At 35.5% G+C, this 27,891-nt stretch overlaps 1 protein-coding gene across 2 annotated transcripts; it reads right to left on the bottom strand.

The window, feature by feature from the left end:
• Nucleotides 1–11: 11 nt before the first annotated feature.
• Nucleotides 12–27,736, bottom strand: Prp5 (pre-mRNA processing factor 5). 2 transcript variants are annotated; one of them, XM_089638774.1, is made up of 18 exons: nt 27,582–27,736; nt 27,201–27,374; nt 26,210–26,363; nt 23,204–23,399; nt 20,659–20,744; nt 19,958–20,090; nt 19,696–19,865; nt 18,897–19,111; nt 17,866–18,100; nt 16,185–16,346; nt 15,627–15,746; nt 12,644–12,851; nt 11,913–12,075; nt 11,428–11,639; nt 9,808–9,971; nt 6,490–6,690; nt 4,443–4,658; nt 12–330 (listed from the first exon to the last, which is right to left on the bottom strand). In XM_089638774.1, the coding sequence occupies exons 1-18, from the start codon at nt 27,593–27,595 to the stop codon at nt 88–90; spliced, it is 3,066 nt and encodes a 1,021-aa protein (XP_089494900.1). In that variant the 5' UTR covers nt 27,596–27,736; the 3' UTR covers nt 12–87. The 2 variants fall into 2 exon arrangements, with proteins under 2 accessions (XP_089494900.1, XP_089494910.1); XM_089638784.1 differs by having other exon boundaries at nt 20,659–20,738.
• Nucleotides 27,737–27,891: the final 155 nt, after the last annotated feature.

Genomic DNA, 27,891 nt, shown 5'->3' with positions numbered 1-27,891 from the left:
AGAAGTGATTCAATGAAATTCATTTAATATTTTACAAATCTGAATAACGACATTGCAAAGCGTCAATCATAAATAATAATATAACATCTACACGACTTTGTATCGCGCCTTGTTGACGGAGTGATGTGAGGATGTTTGCAGTTTGAGGAGTTCTTCCTTAATAATCCTGGTGATCTCCGACTTGGCTTTCGCTATGGCCAACTCCTGTGAGCTCTCTATAGCAAGGTAGAGCTTCCTCTCTCCCTCTGGTGGAGCCTTACCCGTCGGAACGTACGTCCCTCGGACTGTGATGCCGGCTTCGGAATATTCGCTGATGAGTGCCAGGGCTTCCTGCAAACAAACAAACACATACAGTTAATCAGCTACTTCTCGACCATCCTCTTCCCATCTCCTTCCCTCTCCCATTCACTTTGGCCATACTACTTGCCATAGGCTAGGGGCAGTTGGAACTCTTGTGCGGAATTCACTTTTTTTTTTTTAAGGTTAGCTCTGGCTACATAAAAATTGCACAACATTTTCTAACATGAATTTTTAGGACAATGCAACTATTTTCATCTCGCAAGTCATTTCTATCATGTGATAAGGAGCTCTGAAATATCTTTGCAACTGTAACAAAAAATACAAGATGCCATATTATCTATTCCACATTACTCAATGCATATTAAATAATACAAGTTTTATTAAATGATAAATCTTGTATAATTATAATGGAGAATTGAATAATTAATAAACCTTATGACTTACGACCCGGGTTTACAAAAATTGGAGTATGCATCTGACCCTTACTTCTCAAACAATTATAATATATCAGAAACTAAACAATATTGTTAAAATTACTGGAGAAATTCTATTTTTGCAATTTAAAAATAAAAATCATAATCTTATCAGAGGCTAATATTACGGATCACTGCCAATTCGACAATCAAAACACCTCTTGTTTATTGTGTTGTTACTAGGTGTATTTTTATGAAACTGTAATCGTTAATTTTATCTATATTTAACTGATTTGTTTTGCAGAACTTGGGAGGCTAACAAAACAAGTAAAGTACATTATGTATATTGAAACTCATAATATTGTCTATAGACTGCATTTTTTTTTTCCTTGTGAGCTTCCTTCAGCATTTTGGGCAGCCAACGAGACAATTTTTTTCTCAAAATCGTTTACACACCTGGGACAAAATTACCCTCGACAGGGCGGACTCCACTGGTTGAGAAACCGTATAAATGAATGTATCTCAAACAAACTCAAAGATCACACTAAAGCAGCTATTTTAGAGGGGAAAGACAAAACTGCATGCTAGTGCTGCCATATTATGAGAAATAACGTCTGCATCGCCGAAAATGTGTAAAGATCTTTTATTCTTGGACAGCCTATGTATATTATTTAGTTTCAGAATTTTTAAGGTGTAAAAGAATGTAATTCTATGCAAAACATTGCGAGAGTTTGAACTTGATTAATTTTATCATTAAAAATATAAATTCTTTCTACTAATTATAATAATAGTGGTACACGAAAATTCAGTTTTCGATTTGAAAGAATTTTTCAAGTTTTTCCAGGAGGACCAAATAAAAAATAACTTTTAATACATAACAGAAATTCCAGAAAAAAAGATATTGATAATTTTCAGGCCAGAGAACATGTGAGCATTCTAATATTATTATTAAGAATAATTTGCGATGCGATTTTGACCTTAATACTTCGAAAAATGTATGAAAACAAAATCAACATCGCTTGGGCTATTAAAACTTTAGATTCCACTTTTGATTTTATGAATGGCGCCTCTCTGAAGGCTTAAAAAACATTTTTCTGTTTTCTGCTTCGGCCTTCAACAGATGCAGATTAATTAGATGCAGAAAATTCAAAATGGTGCTGGTCGTTAAATTGGGCAACCAGATATAACAGAGTACGATTAAAAAGATAGATTATATTGGTTTGTTAAGGTTAGGTTAGTTGACTGAGCGTAGAGTTGTCCTTGTTAGATACTACCTTTTTATCCCGCCAGAGTTCGCAAGTTCGAGGTTCCTACTACAAACTGCCAAATCATATTCAATATTATGGTACCTACCGGCCTGAAGAAAGTTTGAAAAAAGAATTTTCATTGAAAAGGTGCCATTTCTTTGGACAAATTGTGCACCTAATCTACTTTTATCTATTTCATATAAATAGATTTGTGAGAACATGCTTTTCTATGGAATAGAAACTAAGTTGTAGTTGTAAATTCGTAGTTGTAAATTAGAAACTAATAGTTGAAAGGACTTCAACTTTCGTTCTAGAAATTGACCTGTTGAGAATGTGCCATTGTTTGAAATAAAAAAATATTGCATAAAAGATTTATGGTTATAAAGTAGGTAGTTATTGAAGTACCTACTTGCAAATCTTTTGATTTCATAGATAATTCTGGTATTTAATTATTAAATAAGAGAAAATTCTAAACATACTTTTTTGGATTACATACTTGTCAACTGTTCACAGAACTACTAGTTTTAGGTTCATGTTAGGTTAGGTATGCGGGTTCAAATCATATTATTATTATTTGATTAATTTGTGTTGATTCACAAAATATTCATTAATAATAATATATAGAATGTGTAATGTGTATGTGTGGTAAAACCATGTTTGATCGTGTGAGGAATGTGGAGATCCGCAAAGAGTGCAAGGCTGATGTAAGCGTAATGAGTAAGATTAAGAAAGGGACGCTTAGATGGTTTGGGCATGTAGAGCGAATGAGCGAAGATAGGAGTGTAAGGAGGATATATTTTTTTTTATTTTTTTTTTATTTTTTATTATTTATTGAGTTAGTTTATACATTTGAATATAAACTAATATAAACAAGATCATATTTCATTTTGTAATTTTACATATTTTTACAATAAATATAACATTTCTTTTTAAATACATTAATTCTTCAGACTTTCAGGCATTTCATCATATATTTTTAGTCCTTTGTACATTAGGCAGTTCTGTGATTTTGTTTTTTTCATATGTGGCAATCTAATCCTATTTACATTTCTGGTTTCGTAATTATGAACATCTCTATTAAAAACAATTTCATCCTTAAAATATTTTGGCATTTGGTTGTTCATGATTTTATGTACAAAAATTAACACATTAAATAATAGTCTCTTTTTAATAGAAATCCAATTTAGCTGTTCTCTCATTTGATCTATGCTTGCGTATTTTCCTTTTCCTAGTATACATCTCATAGCTCTATTCTGTATAACATCTAGCTTGTTCAAGTTTCCTTCATTGGCCAAATACAACACAGTAGAGCAATAATCTAAATGTGGAGCAACTATAGTTTTATAAATCAGCTCTGTAGTGTTTCCATTTAGTTTATTTCTTAATCTTCTAAGAAAATTGACTTTTTTAGATACCTTCTTTAGCACATATTCAAAATTTGCTGCGAAAGTTAGTTTTGAATCTAGTATCACACCCAGGTACTTAATTTCCTTTACTTTTTCAATTTTTTCGCCATTAATTGTCAATTTTAACTCTGTGTTATGCGTTTTGTTGCCTATTTCCATATATTTTGTTTTGTTGACATTCAGTTTTAATTTGTTTAATTTCAGCCATTTCGCTATATTTTGTAGGTCTTCATTTAATTTATTGATTGCATCTATGTATTCTTCACATGAAATATAGATTAATGTATCGTCTGCAAATAATCTAATTTTGCAATGTTTTATGGTTTTAATTATATCATTAATGTAAATAATGAATAGAATTGGACCAATTTGAATATGATGCAAATGTGAATGGTAGCAGAAGTCGGGGACGCCCGAGGAAGACATGGCACGATCAAGTGAATCAGATACTCGAGTCGGGCCATGTCAAGAGTCAGAATAATAGAAGAGTATGTATGAGACGATGTATGAATGTGAATGAGGCAAGGAGTGTGTGCCAAGACCGAGTTGTTTGGCGGTCCGTCCTCTCTGCCTACCCCTGCGGGGAAACGGCGTGATGGTTAGTTAGTTAGTTATAGAATATTTGCGGCACATTCCAGAGTGGAAGATACTCTCAGTATCGCCCTAGTGTAAGACCACCATTCAGAATTGAAACTTTGCTTGAAATGGCTTTGACCGTGTTTGGTGACCAGATCAGAATAACCAGGTACTTCCCCACCTTCCTCTTCCTCATCTCCTTCCCCTCACCAATACCTTCAGCCTCACAACATACCGCAATTGGGGATGCCATAGTCTCACTGGCTAAAGACGGTTGGGAGCTGTTGGGACTCTTGTGCAGTTTCATACAAAAATAAAATTTGTTCATTTTCTGGCAAGGTTGTACATCCTGGGTTCAATCCCAGATGTGACCGAATCTTTTCTGTTTCACATTTTTCATTTGAGATTGGTTAATATTGTCTTCAATTATTAAATTTGGTGGTGTCCAAACCTATGAGAAAGCAACGCTTGTGTAGAGTTGATGAGATTGTTGGACTGACCTTGCTGGTGACCCGCCACCTGGCCTGCTGCGGGAAGTCGTTGATCTCCAGCTCCTGCTCGTACTTGCGGAAGGTCTCCTCGGCAGAGGGCTGCCCGGCGGTGGTGCTACCCCCCTCGCCCCCGGCGCCCCCGCCTGCCCCACCCGCCTCCTCGCGCGGCTGGTAGTTCAGACGCGTATTCAGCTTCGCGGCTAGCTGCTCCGCCACTGTCTTGGCCTGGAAATATAAAAGATTTTGATAAATTGGTAGATACTCTCAGTATGCAAAAAATATTTATAAATTCCCTGACATTTCCCTAGTAATTTCCGGTTTGCTAAAATTCCCTGATAATTCCTGGTTTACCCGGTTTTCCAGGTCTGTGGCCACCCTAGAAAGGAACACTTAGATGGTTTGGGCATGTAGAGAGAATGAACGTAGAAAGGTAAGGAGAATATATGACGCAAATGTGAATGGTAGAAGAAGCCGGGGACGCTCGAGGAAGACATGGCACTATCAACAGAACCAAATACTTGAGTGAGGCCATATCAAGGGTCAGAATAATAGAATACACATGACACAATGTATAAATGTGAAAGAAGCAAGGAAAGTGTGCCAAGAAATAGTTGTTTGGCAGTCCGTTAGATTATTACTTCATCGGTAGATTGACAAGTTTAGTACCGTTCGTTATGAAATGAAAATGACAAATGAAATGCAAGTGAACAAGAGTGTCAACTTTTTGAAAATTATTCAGATAATTTTTAAAAAGTTGAAACTCTTGTTCTTCTCGTTGATTTTCTTCATGACTTCAGAGTAATGAAGAAAATCGACATTACAGCTGGTCATGTATGATTTATAAAGCTGCTTTTAATAACAGCTTTTGTAAACACACCTTCAAACTGTTCAACAAAACTTCAAAGAGTTGTCTGTAGCAGTCTTACTAAATTAAACTGATGGGTAGTTTTGCTTCATACAACTGACGATAAAACTTAATTATCTTTTGGAATGCAAGGTACAAGTTAAAATGAAATATAGGTATTTAAGTTTTATGTAGTGATTAAACAAATGAATGCCTGTAATGTACACCTAAAATGCATCCGCATTGGAAAGAAGTTCTTTAAAAAAAAAAAAAAATACACCTCACAAGAGTTTGTACAGTATAAGGACAGTAACACTATATAGCCAACGGTTGGGCAGCATTGTGAGACGGGTTAAGGTAAGGGCTGTAGTAGAAAGGGATTTATTAATGCGGATCTCAAAGAGGTCCGGATTATATGAAGGAGGAAATACAGACGCCGGAATCTTGTTCCACATGCAAGCCGAAGAAAGGACCAACTGTAAACAGGTGTTCCGTTCGTGTCAAATAGTGGAAATTAATTTTGAGACAGCCCTCGTATACGAATATATATTTTTAGAGTAAATCTAGGTTGGAACTTTATAGGTCAAATTTAAAAAAAATTGTTCACTAGGGGGTTAATATCAGCTGTTTAATGTCCATTAAAATGCATCATCAATGACTGATCACTGATCAATCGCCCAGCAAGATCATTTAAGTTAGTTGGTACTTTCTCAAAATCAATTACTTACCTAACTTTACAAATAACCATATTATACAACAGAACATATTACACAGAATTGTAGTCAGTTACTCTAATGGTACATATTCATTTGCGAACCGAAACGCGAGCCACAAATTACGGGAAAGGAATGAAGCAACTGCAAGCGGCGTTTCGCACCATTTGCGTTTGCTTCGTTCCTTTCCGATAAGTTGATGTTTAGTTCGGTAGTTTGGCTCGCGTATGTATACGTAGTAAAAGACACATGATTATTTTGTTTAATATAAGCAATATTTTACAATGTAATTCTTCACTGTGGTGATCGTTGGCTTGATGTCGTAAGAGTGTTGCAGTCGGATGAATCGAGTTCGATATCCATAATGGATATTAAGATAAAGTTCAAAATCTACTCCTTTTTTAGAACAAGTCGCTCAAATTATAAATCAGTGTACACATATAGCTTCCTTATTTCAAATGAAATAAGCATAATACAATAAAGTAGCTAAGTAACTCACAGTGATGAAGGTGTGCGCATGGGAGGCCCCCTTGAGAATGGCCTCGGCAGCCTGCTGCGTGGCCCCCTTGTGCTCGGCGCCTAAGTTACGCTGCAGGTGGATGCGTGAGGCCAGCTTCTTGGCCAGCTCCAGCTTTTGGCCCCCGGCTGCCACAGCTCCAGTGACCGCGGGGCCCACAGCACCCACCACTGCCGTCGGAGCCTTAAACACAAATATAACGGTGAGATTGATTGGAAATTGGACACTCAGAATTTACTGAATAGATCACTGTAGTGTAGTTGTTTATTTTTCATAAAACCTAATCAACACGGCTGTTACGTATATGATACATTGGCCACTATCCCTGCACACAGATGTTGCATGCATGATCCGTATTTCACTACAACACATACATTGTATCAAATACGCTGGCTGTTACAACGCAATCATGAATCCAACAAAATTGAAAACATAAATACGCAATTCAAAAAACCAGAAAAAAAAAGTCTAGTAAAACCTTACATCGTCGGCATTCGGGCAAAAGTTACCACAACACAAATTTTTGAGATACTGCAAATTTGAAAGCTAAAATATGTTACATAAACATTAAAATATGGTTCTAAATTTTATGTAATGGAAATTTCATGGAAGTTTTATCTACTCGCATAACAGAAAAAAATTAAAAGCATTCAAATAAAAATATTTCTTTAACATTGAAATATAAATATCTCAAAACTTATTCCCGAATGGCGACGACACTATGAGGGTTTAATTAGGCAATTTTAAATTTCTATTTTTATGGGACTGAAAACATAAAACAAACTTTTCATGTGTTCACTGTAATATCTATTAGAATAAAAACAAATCGCTCATTGTTCATTATAAAGGTACCTTGCATATTTATTGGTCCTAAATTCAATTGAGTTGCATTTAAAAAATATAATTTTCTGAAGATTACTTAGAAGGTTTTTTTTTTTTATTATTTAAACCCAAATGAACGCTGTTGATTTTGAAGTGCACCTAATTAAAGTTAGTTGAATGCAGTCTATTAGGTTGCAGCTAATTTTAGACATTTCAATGGACAACAGTCACAAGTCACAGTCATACATTGTGATAATCATTATTCAACATTTGAACCTATGCTTTAAAAGATAAATGTATCAGAATTATTTACTAACTTTCCAGGAAAATTTTATAAACAATTCAAGTTTGTACATTGGCTTCACACCATGGGAAACCAATACACAATGCATTAGTATTGGCACATTGCTAGTCAATCCAAGGGAACCTGCTATGTCCAATACAAAGGACTATCCCATCAAAATCGTGGTTTCAACAATTCCCCGATTTCTCAAAAAAAAAAAATTTCTTCACATATTCGAATGAGGATTGGACATTGTTCCGTTCCTTCTTATGTTTATAAAATTCACCTGCTTGACTCCTCAGATTGTACTTTCTGTGGTCTAGAAGTGAGAACTTTAGATCACATATTTTTTGGTTGTCTCTCTCTAAACAAATATCCTCTCTTCTATCAAGCCTTATCTAAAATTGCTTCCCTCCATTCAACATCTCTTCTAAATCTGAATTCGACTCCAATCTTCAATATAAATTTGAAATTTGCCCTCACAAAATTGATATATAAATTCACCTTCCCTCTCTCCATAATTTGAAATGATGGCCTGAACACCAGAAACAATTAAAAAAGAAAAAAAAATTAAAGCCAGAAACAATTGAAAAAAGTGTTGTTTAAAATATGACATATATGTAAAAAAATATGACATGCCTGTAGTGTTGATTAGAAATAAATCATATCACTGTTTGAAGCACCTTTTAACCCTAAAGCTATTATTCAACTTTGCTTGTTGTTTAGCCACATTGTTACTAACCAAAAATAACTAAATACATATTGATCAAAAAAATAATATATGCTTGGTTTTATAATAAGAAATACAAAAGAATTCACAAACATTGTCATTATCAAACAGCTATCTTTGTGTATGTATAAAGCAATCTAGAGTTTGCGTCAACTGTCTCCGTTTTATGAACTACATATAAACAAAATTGAATTGATTCAGAAAAAAATCCTAAAATACATTTCTTACAAATCGCACACTCGATTTAATAATTATCTGGATGCAACTGTATTTTTCAAAATTGATTCATTGAGTGTTCGTAGACAATATTCAGATTTTTCTATATAAAATCATAAACAACATTACTGACTATCCTAATTTAAAACAGAATTGATTTGAAAGTACAAACACATCATACACGATTGTAAAATATTTTTAATGAAAACAATGTAAAACAAATTCAAACAAAAATGCATGCCTTAAAGGTCTGTGTTCAACATATAATAAAATTCTCTCTGATGTATATATCTTCAATTGCAACGAAAATAATTATAAAATGTCTATTAAAAATGCATTCACTTGTACACCAACTAACCCAAACTATGTACATAAAATGTAATGATATATTATGGAGTATCTCTTGTTATAATTGTATATTTTAAATATAATATTTGTTAATTATATAAATATATACTGTTTAATTGTTTAATACATAATGTATAAGTATAATGAGGAAATCTATAATTGGTTTCACAGTTGTGTAAATTGCACATGTATAAACCAACCATATTGATAATAATGATTTCCCTAAAATAAAATAAATAAATATGGGGTGAATAGGGCAATCCCGCACATTCTACATATGAGTCGTGTAATTTCTATACCCGCTATATCAACTTTCATTGATTTGGAGAAAACCGCAAAAAACTGTCACATCTCTAGCGTACATAAGTAAATGCATTACAATTTTTTATATAATGAATTGGAGTAATAAAATTTCGAAAAGCATTTATTTTTCTATATATGTCTAGCAATAATTAAGTAATTTCGATAAATAAAATGGATATAGCGGATTTTGATACTCACTTCGTGATTTTGAAAGTCAACTGAGCCGACATGGCGGGTTTAGAAACTCACGCGTAGATCATTTTGACACACGAGCGTCAGAGCGGCGGCCATATTGTATTTTGGCAAAATAACTGCTTGTGATTGGTTGAATCCGATATAGCGGGTTTTGATAGTAACTTTCTGTATGATACAGCGGATTTGGTTTCTCACTCACAGTTTTAACATGGTTTTTGGTCGCGATAAGGAGGGTTTTGAAACTCAATTTTAGGCTCCTCTTGTTGCTCGCAAAAATGTGAACAAGATGTCATACTCAGATCATTTTGTCAAAAAATCGGATATAGCGGGTATAGAAATTATAGGATTCATATCATATTTTTACCAATATCTAATAGCTTATTAATATGGAATATTTCCTAACCTTTACTTCCTTTATGATCTTCTTAGCAGCAAACATAGTCTCAATATGCTGGTCGAGGTCTCCCTCCACATCCTCGTCATCGGAGTCCTGCAGTCCCAAAGCTGCTTTCTGGAACTTCTTACGTTCATTTGCAGCCATTGCCTCGGACTCATCAAACTTGAAACCTAGAATGAACCAAATTTTTAGTTATCTATATATCGCCGTTCGGCATGCAACGCAAGAGAGAAAAAAACTAAAATTAAAACTAAATGGTACATATTGTCTTCGATAATCACATATGTGTAACATACTCGGAGAAAGTGATTGTAAATCGAATAGCTTTCAAATTTAAATGTTGAAAATTTGTCACATTCATGGTGTTGCATGACAAACTAATATATATCTTGATAGAAATGTGTAATGTTGTTGATGAACAAGAAGTCAAGGATGGCCAGGGAAGACATTACACGTTCAAGTGAATAAAATATTAAAATTAGTACAACAGAAGAGTACGTAAGAATATGAACGAAGTGTTTGCCAAGACAGATTTGTATGGCTATCCGATTATGCAGTCATATACATTTGGAGAAACAGCGTGGTGATTGCAGTTAGCTGTCCTGCCATTTGTCTGGGAATGGAAATTGTCTAATAATTGCACCAACTACTCAATATGGACAGAAACTCACTAAGAAAACTACTAACGGGACACTGCCATCTCAGGAGACATGTGCAGTTGTTGGGAGTGAAAAACCGCATTATGCAGGAAATATGAAGAGGATGAACAGACTCCAATTCATTTATGGTGCCAATGTCGCGCACTGATAGGAACAAAGCTCAGATACCCACTTGAGCGTTTTTTTTTTTAAAGTTTTGAGCGATTGCTTGCTATTAAGTGCCAAATTTATAGAACTTGAAAATATGGGATTAACAGTGAAATCTAGGTGGATTCATTGGCTTTAAACTGCAGTAAACAGTTTCATATAGTTCCATGTTAATATTTTGAGGAATGGTATTAATTAAATAATATGGTAAATATATATGACCGGTCGCCTCTGGGTCCCACCCAGGCGTAGTGTGTGTGATTATCGGCTGGCTAAGTCCTCCATCATGACACAAGCAACATTGTCCGCTTACTGTGATGGTAGTAGGAGATTTTCAAATATTTTCAGGTTATTCGTAACCAGAGAATGTTTGTCTAGCTTTTAAAAAATATATATTATGACATCAATGGCTCGAGCTGACCTGGGAAGACACATTGCACACAGCCAAATATTCAATGGCAACCCTGGTGAACTTTATTAAAGGGACTGGGCTACTGTTAAAGGAATGAGGTGAAATAGGAGAAAGCACAATGGGCCAATGGCCTTAGTGCTCATGAGAACTATCCGTAGATCCCGGTGAGGATATCATTATATCTATTTGTTACAAAAAAAAATAATAATAAAACACTTATTATTATTTTTATATACATACATACTTTTCGGTTATTCTGACTCTCGACATGGCCCAAACCATTTGAGCGCCCCAATACTCTTACATCAACCTCGCATTCTTTGCAGATTTTCACATTTTTCAGAAGGTCAAGTTAAAAATTAAATACTAAACATCCTTGTTGTGGGCGGTAAAATCTTTATCGGTTACCTTTTCCGCTGAAGCCGCCCCCAGTGTGCACCTTCTTGCCGTCCTGCTCCTGCTGGGACTTGTAGGTGTCCCACAACTGGCGAAGGGGGCCCGGGGGCGTTTGCCCCGCCAGCTCCAGGGCGCGCATCACGTCCCCTGCGTGGCGCCCCTGATCCGGCGTTATGAAGGTCCAGGCGAAGCCCTTGTTGCCGGCCCTGCCTGTGCGCCCACACCTACAAACAGAACAAATTATTATTTACATTACTTAGTGAAGCTGGCAGTTCACAATGGAGTACTTATACCAATCCAGTAAATGGGATACCCCTGAAGCAGCAATTGAATCAGATAGTAAAGGGGATACCCCTGAAGCAGCCATTGAATCAGATAGTAAAGGAGATACCCCTGAAGCAGCCATTGAATCAGATAGTAAAGGGGATACCCCTGAAGCAGACATTGAATATTTGGTTTATTTAATTCCAGAAATAATCATTATAAGATTGACATACCTATGAACGTAATCTTCGTAATGATTAGGGCAATCGTAATTAACAACCAATACTAGTTGTTTGACGTCCAGCCCGCGGGCCGCCACCGAAGTTGCCACCATTAACTTCACCTTTCCCGACTTGAAGTCCACTATGGTGGAGTCACGGTCAAATTGGTCGATACCTGAAATGAAATAAATCATTTTATTTATATTCAAGGTGGCAATACCTAAATAACATTATTTCAATCCAAAATGAGGAGTGGTATAATTCAATTTCAAACTGAATCAAAATGTCAAATCTAAAACAGCATTCCCATCTAGTGACACAGTCAAATCTATAACAATGTGTCCATCTAGTGACATAGTCAAATCTACAACATTGTGCCTATCTAGTGACAGAGTCAAATCTATAACAGTGTGCCCATCAAGTGACAGTCAAAATTTAAATGAAATAATACAAACTTACAACCTAGTTTAGCTATGGACTAAAATATAAAGAACACACAATACGTATAGTCTTATTTTTTGACACCCAAATTAAATTTCAAGGCCACTAGTGGAGGCTCATGATGGAAATAACACTAAACGGTTAATAAATATAGTAATAATAATTCCAGACAGAAAAAATTACAGCAGAGCTCACCACAAACACAAAAAAACTAAGGGGTTATCTGTGTGTAAAAAGGATTCAAAAAGATTTTGATTTTTGGTATTGGATAATATGTATTTTATGAATTTTTAAAAATTTACCTCCATGTAGACTCATGCAGTTGTAAGACGCCTTCATGAGGTCTTTGAGCAAAATGTCCGCATTCTCTTGCTTATCCACAAAGACAATAATGCTACCAGACTCCTGGTAAATGCCCAGCAATTCCAGCAGCTTGAAGAACTTGGCCTCCTCCTCCAGGACTGCCACGTGCTGCTCCACATCCTTGCACACCACACTTCGACCACCAACCTGGGCGGAAAAATAATTACATAAATAAAAACAAACCAATAAGTAAGTACTCAAAATAAGCTAGCTAAACCCAAACATTTAAGGGTGGCTACTAGGCTGCAGACAAATATACACAACAGCCTGTTGCATGCATGGGAAGTGATGTGCATCTGGGAATATTCCCGAACCTAATATGTATAAACTTCCCAAAGTCGCGCATTATTTATTTTTATTAAGAAGGGTATTCTGAATGAGGTTATCGTTTTTTAATGAAAATGTATTATATTTAAAGAGTTAATAACTACAGTAAAATTAGTTTTTCAATATCTCCAAAAGAAGTTAAAATTATGAGTTTTCAAAGTGAACTTGGGCAAAATGTAAACTACAATCACGTCTAGCGTCTTCACGCGATACACAATTCATAATACTAATGGCAGTGCTGCAGTACCGCTGTGCCATTTAAGTATATTCAAAAATTCTAAAATTTCTGTCCTTAGCATGCTTCAGGCGGGTATCTTTTGCGCCAGCGGACCGCTGGCGTCGGGCGAAAATAAAAGTCAAGTTAAGTTAAGTTATTTTAATTTGTTTTAAATCGCTATATCTACGAATCTAACTCAGCATACCCAAGCTTTTAAATGACTAACCGAAAAATTACTTATTTCGTTAATCTTCAAACGCATTGCTTATCAAGTGTCAGGTATTCAATAATAAAAGGTCGCTTTGTTGAAATACCGATGTATATGAAAGACTCAAATATAAATATAAAAAGAAAAATTGTATTGCGATTTGATAATTATGTACATATAGACATAGTTGGTACCTTTAGAAAGAGATTGGCATATAATATTCATACAAAAACATTGGATAATTTATTCTTTTCTGCCATTAAAATGAAGCCGGCGCAAAAGGTAAAAATACCTCTCCCGTCCTTAAGCAACAATCGACCGAACGGGTAGAAATACCTTTCCCGTCCAAAGTGTGGTAATATGATAAATTGTAAATAACATGAAATTTTGTTGTAGGATACAAGCTCATGGGGATTTCGCCATTTACATGAATATTCCCACAGTATTCTCCATTTCGGAATATTCCCCAAAAATATATATACCCAGGAATTTAGCAAAAACCATACACGGGTGACCTCTTTAACCCTTTTAGTGCCATTGTTTTTTAAATAATTGGAATATAAAAGTTAAAAAGTTAACATGTGTGGTTCCCCGCGCAGACTCCATGGAGCCCCTTCTTACAGAGGGGTAAAATCAAGTTGCTCCTCTTCACAGCGCTGTAATCCTTGCTGCTGCATACTAAGCAGCGCCGTAAATTACGCCCAGTAACTTTTCTAATCCAAAACTTTGAGGGGAAGATGTAGTCGGAGTAGTTGGTTCTTGTCTATTTTTGTGGAGCATCCATTTCTCTTCTAAATAGTCAATTATACTCGATGTAAATTTCGATCTCGTAATTTTTTGCCAATATTTTTCTCACTATACAATATATATGCATTCACCACCATCCTTCCAAATACATTAAATACAACTTTTTTCCAAAATTTGAGAGTTCTTCGTTCATCTAAATAGGTGTATGGCATTTTGTCGCTCTCGTCTACTCCGCCTATCCTCCGTATCAGCAAATTGTCAATATCCACATCAAGAATTTTTTTTAAGCAAAATTATCAATTTCAAATGTTTTTCAATTGGGTCAATTTATTTGTGGTATATTTGGGTTCATAGAGACAACTTTTTATCAACTTTAGAATTATAATTTTGAAAAAAGAATTTTTCAATACATCCTTCTGTAATTATTGAACTCTCCGACCATTAAGTCAAGGTATCTACACACCAGGCTCGCCCACCCCAAATGCTAACAGGTTTTGAGTCACATGTTTTGTGGTACCTCAGTGCAAAGTTATTAAGTGCCCAACAATTTGGCTGGGTCGTACTAGCCATTTTCACACCAAAGCTCGACCAGAAAAGTTGTATTAACTTTAATATCTTTCAAGATGGTTGGTATGTGTGACTTTGAGGACATGTGAATCCTATAATTTCTATACCCGCTATATCCGATTTTTTGACAAAATGATCTGAGTATGACATCTTGTTCACATTTTTGCGAGCAACAAAGGAGCCTAAAATTGAGTTTCAAAACCCTCCTTATCATGACCAAAAACCATGTTAAAACTGCGAGTGAGAAACCAAATCCGCTATATCATACAGAAAGTCACTATCAAAACCCGCTATATCGGATTCAACGAATCACAAGCAGTTATTTTGCCAAAATACAATATGGCCGCCGCTCTGAAGCCACGTCGTGTGTCAAAATGATCTACGCGTGAGTTTCTAAACCCGCCATGTCGCCTCAGTTGACTTGCAAAATCATGAAGTGAGTATCAAAATCCGCTATATCCATTTTATTTATCGAAATTACTTAATTATTGCTAGACATATATAGAAAAATAAATGCTTTTCGAAATTTTATTACTCCAATTCATTATATAAAAAATTTTAATGCATTTACTTATGTACGCTAGAGATGTGACAGTTTTTTGCGGTTTTCTCCAAATCAATGAAAGTTGATATAGCGGGTATAGAAATTACACGACTCATGTATCCTCATCATCTTCTTATTCTTCCAGTGTCCCCCCATCAGAGGTTGGCTTTCGTTAGGGAAATCTTCACCCTCAAGCCTGGAATTGAACTTGTACCAGTCACCTATATGTCGAATCCAAGAATCTCAGCGTCTTTGCCTATCTCTCCAGGATATGTATCCTCATAGAATAAATAAATAGAAGTAAGTGCATACCTGAATCTGTATAGGTTTCTGTAAAATTCTTCTGGCCAAGGCCTCCATTTGTCTGGGGAATGTTGCACTGAACATCACAGTTTGTCTATCTGGTCTTACATTATCTATTATGCGCATCACCTAAAGAAAAGAAAAAAATAGTTGTTATGAACATACACTTGAATCAAGGTATTTAACTCGGTTAATAGATGGGAGTTATATTTATAAAAATTTAATACAATATTTTGTTCAGAGATGCCACTCATTAAAGGGATCTACTTACCGACATTTACCTACACAATTTTAAATAAAGTCAAGATTTATAATTTTCTTGTCTTTCTGCACAACAAATACGAAGATTGATATCTAACAAAGCTGTGTAGCGGCCCCCATTTGGTCAAATAAGCTGATTGAATAGAATAAAAGATTTGTTAGACCAAAATTATACACTAAAGTTATATTATTTATGTAGGCATGTAATAATAATCCAACAATCTTGTTGAATATCAGACCCTGATGCGGTGGGGGCACCACCTGGCTTATTTGCAGTAAAGACAAATGTATTGATAATTGAATTACCTGGGGTTCAAATCCCATGTCGAACATCCTGTCGGCCTCGTCAAGGACTATGTAGGTAACTCTCCTCAAGTTGGTCACTTTCCCGCTGTTGGCCGCCAGCATGTCTATCATCCTTCCTGGAGTACAAACAATTATTTCAGCACCTCGTTTCAATTCGGCTATCTGATGGAAAAATTCAAAAGATTACATACAAGACAAGCAACATCCCGTATTGGCACCAATAGGTAAATGAATACTACATTATTTTGATCAATAAAGATAGATAAATGTAACAAACTAACCATCACAACTTTTCTCCGCAGGGGTAGGCAGAGAGGACAGATTACCAAACAGCTCGGCCTTGGCACACACTCCTTGCCTCATTCACATTCACACATTGTCTCATTATATATAATAATAAAACAGTAGTAGCTGAAATATTGCTGTTCTAATATTTGTTTTCTTTTAACTCCATGAAACTTGACCAAGTTAAAGAACTTTTTATCAATTATTAATTTTTTACCACTAAAAGACCTTGTTTGCTAATAGACATTTGTTGGCTAATAGTCCTGCGGCTGAGACCATCCTTTTTATTACGTGTACAATTTTTAAGCAAGGGAGAGGTTATAACGGAGCTATCAGCTGTCTTCCTTTACAACAAGATTTAAAAAATTTGGACCAACAAACAAAGCAGGTAAAAGTGAGAACATATTATGCATAGATATGTTTTAAGATTTTTACAGCCAGTTATATTACTAACATACTTCACATTGTAATTGGTAAAGAACCATGTTGTAATTCCTTCACCATCTTGAACCGGTATTTCAGATGGCTTGCCTTTTAGATGACCTGCCCTGATGATGGACATTGTAAAGCTTTCGGAAACATTGGCTCCTGACGGAGGAGGAAGCGAAACACAATTTAACAAGTAATCCCAATGTAAGGTCAAATAACGCTATTGAAAGTAAATTAGGACTGATTATCATAGCGTCAATTCCGCTTAATTGGTACACTGGTTTATCGGGCCAAAATCCAAGGAACAGAAACCAAATAATAAAGAAATTAATACTAATTTACTTCAGTTATCTCAGACACCATTCCATTTGATTGGGATAAATTCCCATCTGAAGTCGATGCAAAACGTGCCTAAATAAACGAATTTTATTTGAGAAGGGCGGACATGCAGTATGCGCTACAGGTGAGGGGGAGGAATTCCGAGTTCATTCGGTAGAATTTTTCCATGTTTGCCGTCCGCCGACATTCGACAATGTAAAGTTGTTCAGTTCACAGTATACTGCGACTCAATTAATAAATCAAATTTTGGGTTAATTTTATTATAGTATGAAATGTTTGTTCATATATATTTTTTTTAATTTGTACTTATTTGCATTTGTACTTGTAGTTGTATGTAATTATTTCTCCGTGATTAAGTATTTTCTTCAAAAATTTAATAAAGTTTAAAAACACACACACACAAAAATATACCATGTATATGTACATACATATAAAAAAAGCTCAATAAATAATAATCCAATTTTTTTTTACCTACCTTATATATTTGGAACAAAATGTTTGGGCCCGATGTGTCCCAATTAAGCAGACTCGACCGTATATCAATCAATGTGTGTAGGTAATTCAGTTCAAATTACGTAATACATAATCATTATTATTATAACATGTTGAGTATTAAAATGAATAGTACCTGTTCTGATATGCCAGTCCCGCCATAAACGCATACCACGTGTAATCCCAGCGATTTACAGAACCTTTTGATATCTTTGCCAATTTGCATGCACAGTTCTCTCGTGGGAGTCATGATCAGGGTTATGGGACCGTCAGTTTCCTCCAAAGGCGGCTGGTCTAACACGTGACGGAACATTGGTAGCATGAATGCCAACGTTTTACCAGAACCTGTCTTGGCAATTCCAATGAGATCTCTATAATAAAAATGAATGATAATTAATAAGCATTTTTTTTACAAACAATGTAAAACTTTTGATTTAAAGACATATTTAATTACATCTTCGTAAAAATTAGATGTTACAAATCCTTTTTTCAAATTACTAAAATTATAAGTGGTGAATTGTATTTAAAAATTCCTTAATAATTAAATATATTACTAAAAAAATTATGTAGTCCCATTCTTAATATGTTCCTCGTAAACCACTTGCTTTTTCCATATACCCTATACCTATCATTCTCCTTGTGCTACTTCCCTTTCAAACACTTAGGCCCGGCTGTTTAGCAGAAATTCAAATGTAACATTGTCATCAAATGGGCATTTGGCGCCATTTTGTTTTTTTGAGATTTGAAAGATCCCCGTTAAACACTGATTCAAGGTGCGTTTCAGCTCTCCATTAAATTGCAATAAACTGACAAGCTTAACATGATATTTGTCCTCTTGATCACAAATTGTTAAAAGGCTGAAACGGACATAGAATCGGCATTTAATGTGAACCTTTCAACTATCAAAAAACCAAAATGGCGCTGAATGATCCTTTGTCGACTTTGTCACACATGAATTTCTGCAAAACAACTGGGCCTTAATGACACTAAATCATTCTGTATTTTTCATTGCTATAACATTTGTCTTGACGAGGAAAGGGTTTTTACGAAACCAGTTAACAGTTGAAGTAAATTTAAAACATATCATGTGCTTCATTTAATAGATTTATAACTAAATACATAGATAAAAAGCAAATATGTATACCAATTAATCACAAAATATTATACCTTCCAGACATGATGGCGGGAATGGCCTGTGACTGGATTGGCGTCGGCTTTTCATATGCCAACTTCTTCAATATGTCCAATTCCTTTTTACTTATGCCGCACTGAGCCCAGTTCTTGATGGGCTTGGGGCAACCTTTGCCCCTTACGTCAATTCCTTCTAGTACTACTTTGTATGCATCAACTTCTGTTTGTGTCATCCGTGCTATTTCTGGAACCTGGAATGTTTCAATAAAGAAGTTTGAATATGGCATGCATTGTAAGCAATGGAGCACACATCCAATATGAAAATGTCACATAGTATTATTTTCATAATATAGCACGGCTGGGTAAGAAACATAGCAAGAACGGAAGAAAGTCAATGTTTAAAGGGGCTTTTTTTTCATAAACTTGCAGGACAAGTGTTAGGAGGCCTAAGCTTAGGTGATTGGATAGTGTGGACATACCACAGGCTTTAGGCCCCTCTTCCACAGGGATAAGCAATCCAAAACTCATGTTGTGTACTCACGTCGCAAACAATATGTCGAGCACGGTCTGTACACACCATTACTGAAATCAAAAGACCTTCATCGCCAAGAATCATTGTTTAATTCTCGAAACATCAAAACTAGACTGCTTTCATAGCCTCAGTCACAACCAAACAGTTAGCGGTAGTCGCCAAGATACTTGAATCGTTGAGTATTAGATATTTGCTAACCCCTATGGACGATGGGTCTTAAGCAAAAGGAACTGGATGGAGACAGCAGTGGTCAAGACTCTCCGATGTTTGTAGCGCCGATGATGAATATAATAAATTTCATACCTCTGTGTAGAATGATTTAGTGAATGGCAAGTAAGTAAGGGCGGTGTGATCAACTTTAGCAAGATCTTTCCTTTGCCTCGAAGCTAGATTAGCGGCAGTGTCCTTTATATCTTCAGTTTCTTCTTCAGATGAATACTCAAGGCCATCTTGATTCTGTTCTATCAATTCACCTACAAACACACACGAACAAGTATTATTTATGGAATAAAATGTGAAAGAAGAAATAAAATATAGTATAATAATACGGAGTTAGAAACATCACCTTTGTTTTTCTGTTCTTTGGTTTTAGTGGCATTTCCTGATAAAATAACAACACCAGGATTGGCAAGTGGTTGCCCCTTCTTGCCATCAATGATTCCCCTGGCTTGATCTAGTTTGTTGACCTTACGAACTTCCTGTAAAAGAAACGATGATGCAATGTTAATTTTATGTATTTGTAGGAATATGTAAGCCAAAAATATACATATTCTTATGGTGCGTTACATCACCACGAATATAGATAATAGGCATAAAAATTGCTTGACAAAGGCGCTAAAATAGAAATGGTCTATTTTAATGCAAAAGTGATTTTATTTATTTTGTGAATAATTTTATATGAAAAAAAAAGTTAATCAAGGGAAACTGTCACAGATAATCTTAGCCGTAAAATTGTATATTTTAAATGTGGTTTCTTATGTGCGAATGTACATTTATAATGAAAAAATACATTTTTTAGTAGTGTACGCTTATTTTTTTAATAAAGTAACTAACAATTTTATTTTAATTCTACTCGAGCAAAATGATAGAAAAAGTTTCGATATATCAAAGCACATTTTTTGATATTCAAAATGTAAACCGATTTATAGTACATAGTAAGAATGATCAAAAATAGTGACTTAACAGAATCTTTGCAATCAGATCTTTCTTGAACAAAAATGTAAGTACATAATGAAGAATAAGCAACAAGAGTAGATAACAACTGACTTGCTGAACTTCCATCATGAAGGCATCCAGGGGATCTATTTCTTCATCCTTCTCTTCTGCCGGGTCTCCCCCTGCACCGTCTTCTCCTAGAAAAACACTCTCCATGATAATTTCAATTATTTAGTAGATCGCTCTACGAGTATTACTGGCTCATGAACATTTCAATTATTTAGTAGATCGCTCTACGAGTATTACTGGCTCATGAACATTTCAATTATTTAGTAGATCGCTCTACGAGTATTACTGGCTCATGAGCATTTCAATTATTTAGTAGATCGCTCTACGAGTATTACTGGCTCATGAGCATTTCAATTATTTAGTAGATCGCTCTACGAGTATTACTGGCTCATGAGCATTTCAATTATTTAGTAGATCGCTCTACGAGTATTACTGGCTCATGAACATTTCAATTATTTAGTAGATCGCTCTACGAGTATTACTGGCTCATGAACATTTCAATTATTTAGTAGATCGCTCTACGAGTATTACTGGCTCATGAACATTTCAATTATTTAGTAGATCGCTCTACGAGTATTACTGGCTCATGAGCATTTCAATTATTTAGTAGATCGCTCTACGAGTATTACTGGCTCATGAACATTTCAATTATTTAGTAGATCGCTCTACGAGTATTACTGGCTCATGAACATTTCAATTATTTAGTAGATCGCTCTACGAGTATTACTGGCTCATGAACATTTCAATTATTTAGTAGATCGCTCTACGAGTATTACTGGCTCATGAACATTTCAATTATTTAGTAGATCGCTCTACGAGTATTACTGGCTCATGAGCATTTCAATTATTTAGTAGATCGCTCTACGAGTATTACTGGCTCATGAGCATTTCAATTATTTAGTAGATCGCTCTACGAGTATTACTGGCTCATGAGCATTTCAATTATTTAGTAGATCGCTCTACGAGTATTACTGGCTCATGAACATTTCAATTATTTAGTAGATCGCTCTACGAGTATTACTGGCTCATGAACATTTCAATTATTTAGTAGATCGCTCTACGAGTATTACTGGCTCATGAACATTTCAATTATTTAGTAGATCGCTCTACGAGTATTACTGGCTCATGAGCATTTCAATTATTTAGTAGATCGCTCTACGAGTATTACTGGCTCATGAGCATTTCAATTATTTAGTAGATCGCTCTACGAGTATTACTGGCTCATGAACATTTCAATTATTTAGTAGATCGCTCTACGAGTATTACTGGCTCATGAACATTTCAATTATTTAGTAGATCGCTCTACGAGTATTACTGGCTCATGAGCATTTCAATTATTTAGTAGATCGCTCTACGAGTATTACTGGCTCATGAGCATTTCAATTATTTAGTAGATCGCTCTACGAGTATTACTGGCTCATGAGCATTTCAATTATTTAGTAGATCGCTCTACGAGTATTACTGGGTCATGAGCATTTTAAAAAGTAAACTAACTAAATTTGATGAAGAAAATTCTAAGAATCGAAAATATTACTTAGCAACACTTGCTTTATTTATTTATTTAGTTCATCAAGTATGTATATAAATTATGTCAAACTTTTATCATATAAACAATCGAGCGATAGAGATTTCCGGGTGGTCGGTTTTTGATTTAATTAATATTAGTTGACGTGTACCCGACGTTGCTCGACTTTTCTATAGACGTAATGTGCAATATTATATATACAGGGTGTATCGGCACGTACCCGACAAACTTTAACCAGCTATTTCTTAGCACATTTGAAGTAAAAAATCCACACTCCGTCACTGTCATTGGCATTGTTTCTCGTGTTCAACAGATGTTATTAGCAAGTGTGTCAAAAAGCGTTGTCGCTCTTTCATACACACTAAATAATAATAGTTAAAAATGAGACGAATGGTGCTGTGCAATTTCGTTGTGATTGTAAAAGCGCGCCAATGTAGGTACGTACGTACATTATTCAACGAAACTTAAATAAAATATTGCCAGATGGGTTTCAAAACTTTGACAAAGGATAAAACATTGGTGACATGTGGTGAAAATATGAATACTAAATTTTTAACTCGAAATGTGCAAAGGAATAGCTGGTTAAGGTTTATCTGGTACGTGCCGATACACCCTGTATATATATATATATATAAACCTTTCGGAAGACGTTCCCTAAATGAGTGAAAACCCTATCAAAATCCATTGCGTAGTTTAGAAGAACTAAGCGTGTGTTTAGGTTTAATAAAAAAAAAAAACAGTTAAATTTATAATTCATAAAAATCACCTATTCAAATATAATATAATCACTTGAACGAATAAGCTTATAAAGTAGACACATATACATACTTTTGTTTTAGAGAACACATCTGTTTTTCAAAATTATTGAGGAAATCCTAAAAAGAGTTTATTTCCAAAGAAACATGAAAAATATTTAAACTCATGTACTATACAATTACGTACATACAACGGGTTAAGCTGTATATCTGTTGGGGTAAGAATAAATGGTATAATCAACCACAATTTTATATTAAATGCACACAAAGAAACAAAACATTTTGTGTAAGGTATTAATTACATTACCTTCGTCGGCAGAGTCATCTTCCAGGGACCACTTCTTGGCGGAGGAAGCGTGGTGTGTGGCAGCGGAGATAAGGGTGCCCCGCGTGAGTTCTCTCTTGGCGGACTCCAGCTCCTTGCGGCGGCGCTCCACCCGCCAGCGCTCGATGCGCTCGCGCCGCTTCTGCATCTCTACTTCCAGCTGCTTCTGCTCTTCTTCCTGGAAAGTAAACACCGTTATGTTTTATACTTTCAATTTATGTCATGGAATTAGGGTTTATGGCAGTGGACCGCAAGAAAACGGCCTAGCTTGTGTGGGTTTATGCCAGTCCAAGTGCATTTTGCTAGATGTGAATCAAAATTATTTTTTGTGAAATTAAAAATGAAAAGATTACGAAAAATCTTACTTAAAGGTATACTTAAAAGAATGCATAGTTTACTGTTTCATAGAAGGCGTCAATTTAATTATTTAACAATATTTTAACAATTTAGTTATACTTTAAAATATTAAGGGGGCTTCGACGAAGATTGGAATAATATTAAGGAATGAGGTAACTAGCCACGAAGGAACATAAAGCCCGTGCGAGCAATGGAAAACTCTATATTTTAAGAAAAGGTCCCAAGCGGGCTGTGTGTTCTGCTCGAAAAGGGCAGTAAGAGGTGGAATACAGGAAACCAGTGAGTACTGTGACACATGTCCTAACAAGCCACGTATGAATTTAGGCGACTGCTTTCTAAAATACCAAACGTTAAAAAATTATAAAGATAAGAATATGCAAATATTTCTTTTATTAACAATCTTAATTGTAATAAATATATTTCTTAACATAACCATATCATTTTATTTACTGCCTTACCAACAAACTTTTTTTTTCTAATTTTCCAAAAATATCGCAATTTTTCCTCATACACTACATTACACTCTATTGAGTAGCTGGTATACCATATTAAAAAAACAATTTGTAATACAAAAGGTTAAGTACCTACTTACAAATCTTATGATTTCATGAGAAATTTTGGTTTTGATTTATTGAATAAGAAAAATTTTAAGCATACTTTTTTGAATGTGAGGTCTGAGTTCATTATTTTTTCTTTGTTTATTTTGCATTGTATTCTAAAACCCCTAACTAACTAACTAACTAACCATCACGCCGTTTCCCCGCAGGGGTAGGCAGAGAGGACGGACCGCCAAACAACTCGGTCTTGGCACACACTCCTTGCCTCATTCACATTCATACATCGTCTCATACATACTCTTCTATTGTTCTGACTCTTGACATGGCCCGACTCAAGTATCTGATTCACTTGGTCGTGCCATGTCTTCCTCGGGCGCCCCCGACTTCTGCTACCATTCACATTTGCATCGTATATTCTCCTTACACTCCTTTCTTCGCTCATTCGCTCTACATGCCCAAACCATCTAAGCGTCCCTTTCTTGATCTTACTCATTACGCTTACATCAGCCTTGCACTCTTTGCGGATATCCACATTCCTCACACGATCATACATGGTTTTATCACACATACGCCTCAGGGATCTCATTTCAACAGCATTCAATCTACTTTCATCCTTTCTTTGCCAGTTCCATGCCTCACTTCCATACATCAGGGTAGGTACCAGCACTCCATTGTGGACTGCTAACTTCGCTTCTTTGGACAATTTTTTGTTAGCGCCAACTGCGTTCAGTCCTCCATTAATGGAGTTACCTGCATTTACTCTTCTTTCAATATCTCTGTCAGCCTTCCCATCACTCGTAAACATGCTTCCTAAATACACAAATTCATCCACCTGCTCCAAGTATTCCTCATTCACAGCTATATTACACACTGTTTTCGTACTTTCTCTTTCAAACACCATTACTTTAGACTTACTTACATTCATCATTAACTCATTCTTCACGCATACTTCGTTCATCCTAGACACGAGAGACTGCAGATCATCCATACTATTAGCAATCAGCACCGCATCATCAGCATACAACAGGCAACATACTTTCAGATTACTCAAATTCGCGCCCAATCCCACATCTTTCAATTCTTGCATACAATTATCCATGTATAGATTGAATAACCACGGTGACATTACGCAGCCTTGTTTAACACCTTTTGTGATATCAAACCACCCCGTAAAACCACCGTTCACCCTAACACATGCAACGCTTCCCTCATATAGAGACGCAATTGCCTGAGTCAGATTCGCATTCACTCCATACTTGGACAACACCTTCCATAGCTTTTTCCTGTCGACTCGGTCGTATGCTTTTTGTAGATCCCCCAATGGTGGTTTTTATTTTTATTGTTTTAGACTTTACTAAATTAAGTAATTTTTCAGTTGATAATGTAGAATTCTATCAAACTCATAAGGTAAAATCATTTTGGCTTTGTTTGAAAACCTGAAGTCATCATTTTGATAAAACCGGTAAGATTGATAAAATCTGCCTTCTTCCATTATCAACCATCAAGCATGCGAGGTTCTTACGACAAAGAGGTACCGGGCCTCTTTTTCATGTGATTGTTCCGTTGTAAATAAAACTCCCTAAGGTAGATGTCATCTTTATTGAAAAAAAACCTGAAACTTTAACATATCGTCGCATTAATTCGTAGAATGCGTAATTCCAAATTTTTCGAAAATACGTTTTTAATGCCATCTGGTGTTAAAATTAGTCCCGCATCGACTAGTAAAACTCGAAAATTTAAAAAAAAATTATGTGCCTCTGCGGTTGCGTTCACCGCTTTTACAGTGGTACCTGCTTATCACCACACGCCCTCCTGATGTCATCATCACTGCACGAATTGATTTAACTAACCCGGAGCCCGTCGCGTCCTACCTAATAGGTCGGTGTTCTGTGATTATCTCTTCTTCAAGGTCACCATCTCTTTGCAAGTGGATCTCCTCCTGATGCATATCCGCATAAACCCAAAATATTGACGGTGACAAATCTAGACAAAATAGCGATTGTGAGTGAGGACACTGATTTGCTTTTGGGAAAGGATTCCTTGTGTTACTAGAATTAATATATCCATGTTTTACCTTATCAACATTCCCGGGATCAAATTCAGACTCTTCTTCTTTGCCATGTTTCTCTACGGATCTGGACCGCTCATTGTCTTTAGGCCGCTCTGAATCCCTGGAATGTCTTCTGGAGCGAGATGAGGAGGAACCCTTAAAACTGTCACTCTTAACACTGCAAAAAAATATTACAGTGTCATGAAATCATTGGCAAATAAATGGGAAACATAAAACATATTATTTAAAATGTATATTATACATTACAATAGTAATAATAGGGTAAATTTTGGATAGGGCCTGACACGCTTATTACGAATAATTTTTAGAAAAAAAATTTATATTCGCCTTAATTACAATAAAAGAAAACTTTTTGCATTTCGGGCGGCGGAAAATTATGCATTTTGATTTTCAATTGCGTAAAACCAAAATTCACTCCGCAAATCGATGTGGCGACATTAGGAACGCACTGTTATGTTGGTATCACTGATGCATTAACAAGAGCTAAATACGACCGTTGCTATCTTCGTGGGATACCTAGGTTTGTGTAACAAGGTTTGTGATACAAAGGAAAGTGCCCCTTAATAACGCCTGCTCGCGTCAAGGCAAGAAAAACATCCCAGTTTTCAACTGGTTTACCGGCTACGCTAGGTTTGTGTAACATGGTTTGTGATACAAATCCATTTGTCTTCCACGAAGTTAGCCATAGTCGTATCTACGCAATGTATCAGGGATACCAACATAACAGTGACGTACCTAATGGCAGCTGATTGCCGCCGCATCGATTCGCGAAGTGAATTTTGGTTAACGCAATTGAAAATTTAAATTCATAATTTTCCGCCGCCCGAAATGCAAAAAGTTTTCTTTTATAGTAATTAAGGCGAATATAAAGTTTTTTTCTAAAAAATATTCGTAATAAGCGTGTCAGGCCCTACCCAAAAATTACCAATAATAGTACGTATTATAATATAGTTTTAGTTGTTATAAAATAAATCATTAAATAAGGAAAACATACGATTTGCGGTCTCTGCTGTGCGAACGCCTTTCCCTTTTAGTTTCCCGTTCCCTGCTGCGACTGCGTCGGTGTTTAGAAGATTTAGATGGCCTGTCTCTGCTTCGAGAGCGTCGTCTTTTCCTCTCGGGACTTATGGATTTACTTGTAGAGCGGCGTCTACTCTCCCTATCCCGGCTAAATAAGGTGAAAATTGAAACATTAATTCATGGTAAATCTTAAACTATTGAAGCATCAATAAAGTATATTGTGTACTAATAAACTTCTATAACTATAATACAAATATTATCGAACTGATAGGATTAACAAATCGAACAATAGTAAACATCATTGTTATACTTCTGTCATGTTATGTTAAATAACCTCAATTGGTATTTTACTTACCCGCTTCGTGTCATTTTGTTATTAATTATGAAGATTATTCTGACGCTTGGTCAGAATAATGAACAAGAAGATCAGGGAAATCTAAGATTCCCAACAAATTATGAACAACAAAACGTTTGGTTTTTATAAACAAAATAACCTATTTGTACGAAAATTGACGCAGACGCCATAGAGAAGCATAGATTTTATTTTACAAAAGATATCATTGAGTTCAATTTAGGTAGAAATATTCAAAGGTTCATCCGGGTTCATCGGCTCATTTTTTTCTAGTCAAGTGTAATTGCTGTTTTACATGACTCCTTTTTTCATT

This window comes from Hesperophylax consimilis, chromosome 1, assembly GCF_061612785.1.
Source record: "Hesperophylax consimilis isolate HC1 chromosome 1, BYU_Hcon_1.0, whole genome shotgun sequence".
NCBI lineage: Eukaryota > Metazoa > Arthropoda > Insecta > Trichoptera > Limnephilidae > Hesperophylax > Hesperophylax consimilis.
Note: the sequence above shows the minus strand (reverse complement) of the source record. Positions and strands in the feature narration are given on the sequence as shown.

Bases quoted from the DNA above. Each gene is read 5' to 3' on its own strand.
- Prp5 (XM_089638774.1), bottom strand. The intron at 26,364-27,200 runs GTATGTTTTCCT...ATTTTTTTGCAG, and splicing joins CACAGCAGAGACCGCAAATC to TGTTAAGAGTGACAGTTTTA. The intron at 19,112-19,695 runs GTATGAAATTTA...GAAACATTCCAG, and splicing joins CTAAATCATTCTACACAGAG to GTTCCAGAAATAGCACGGAT.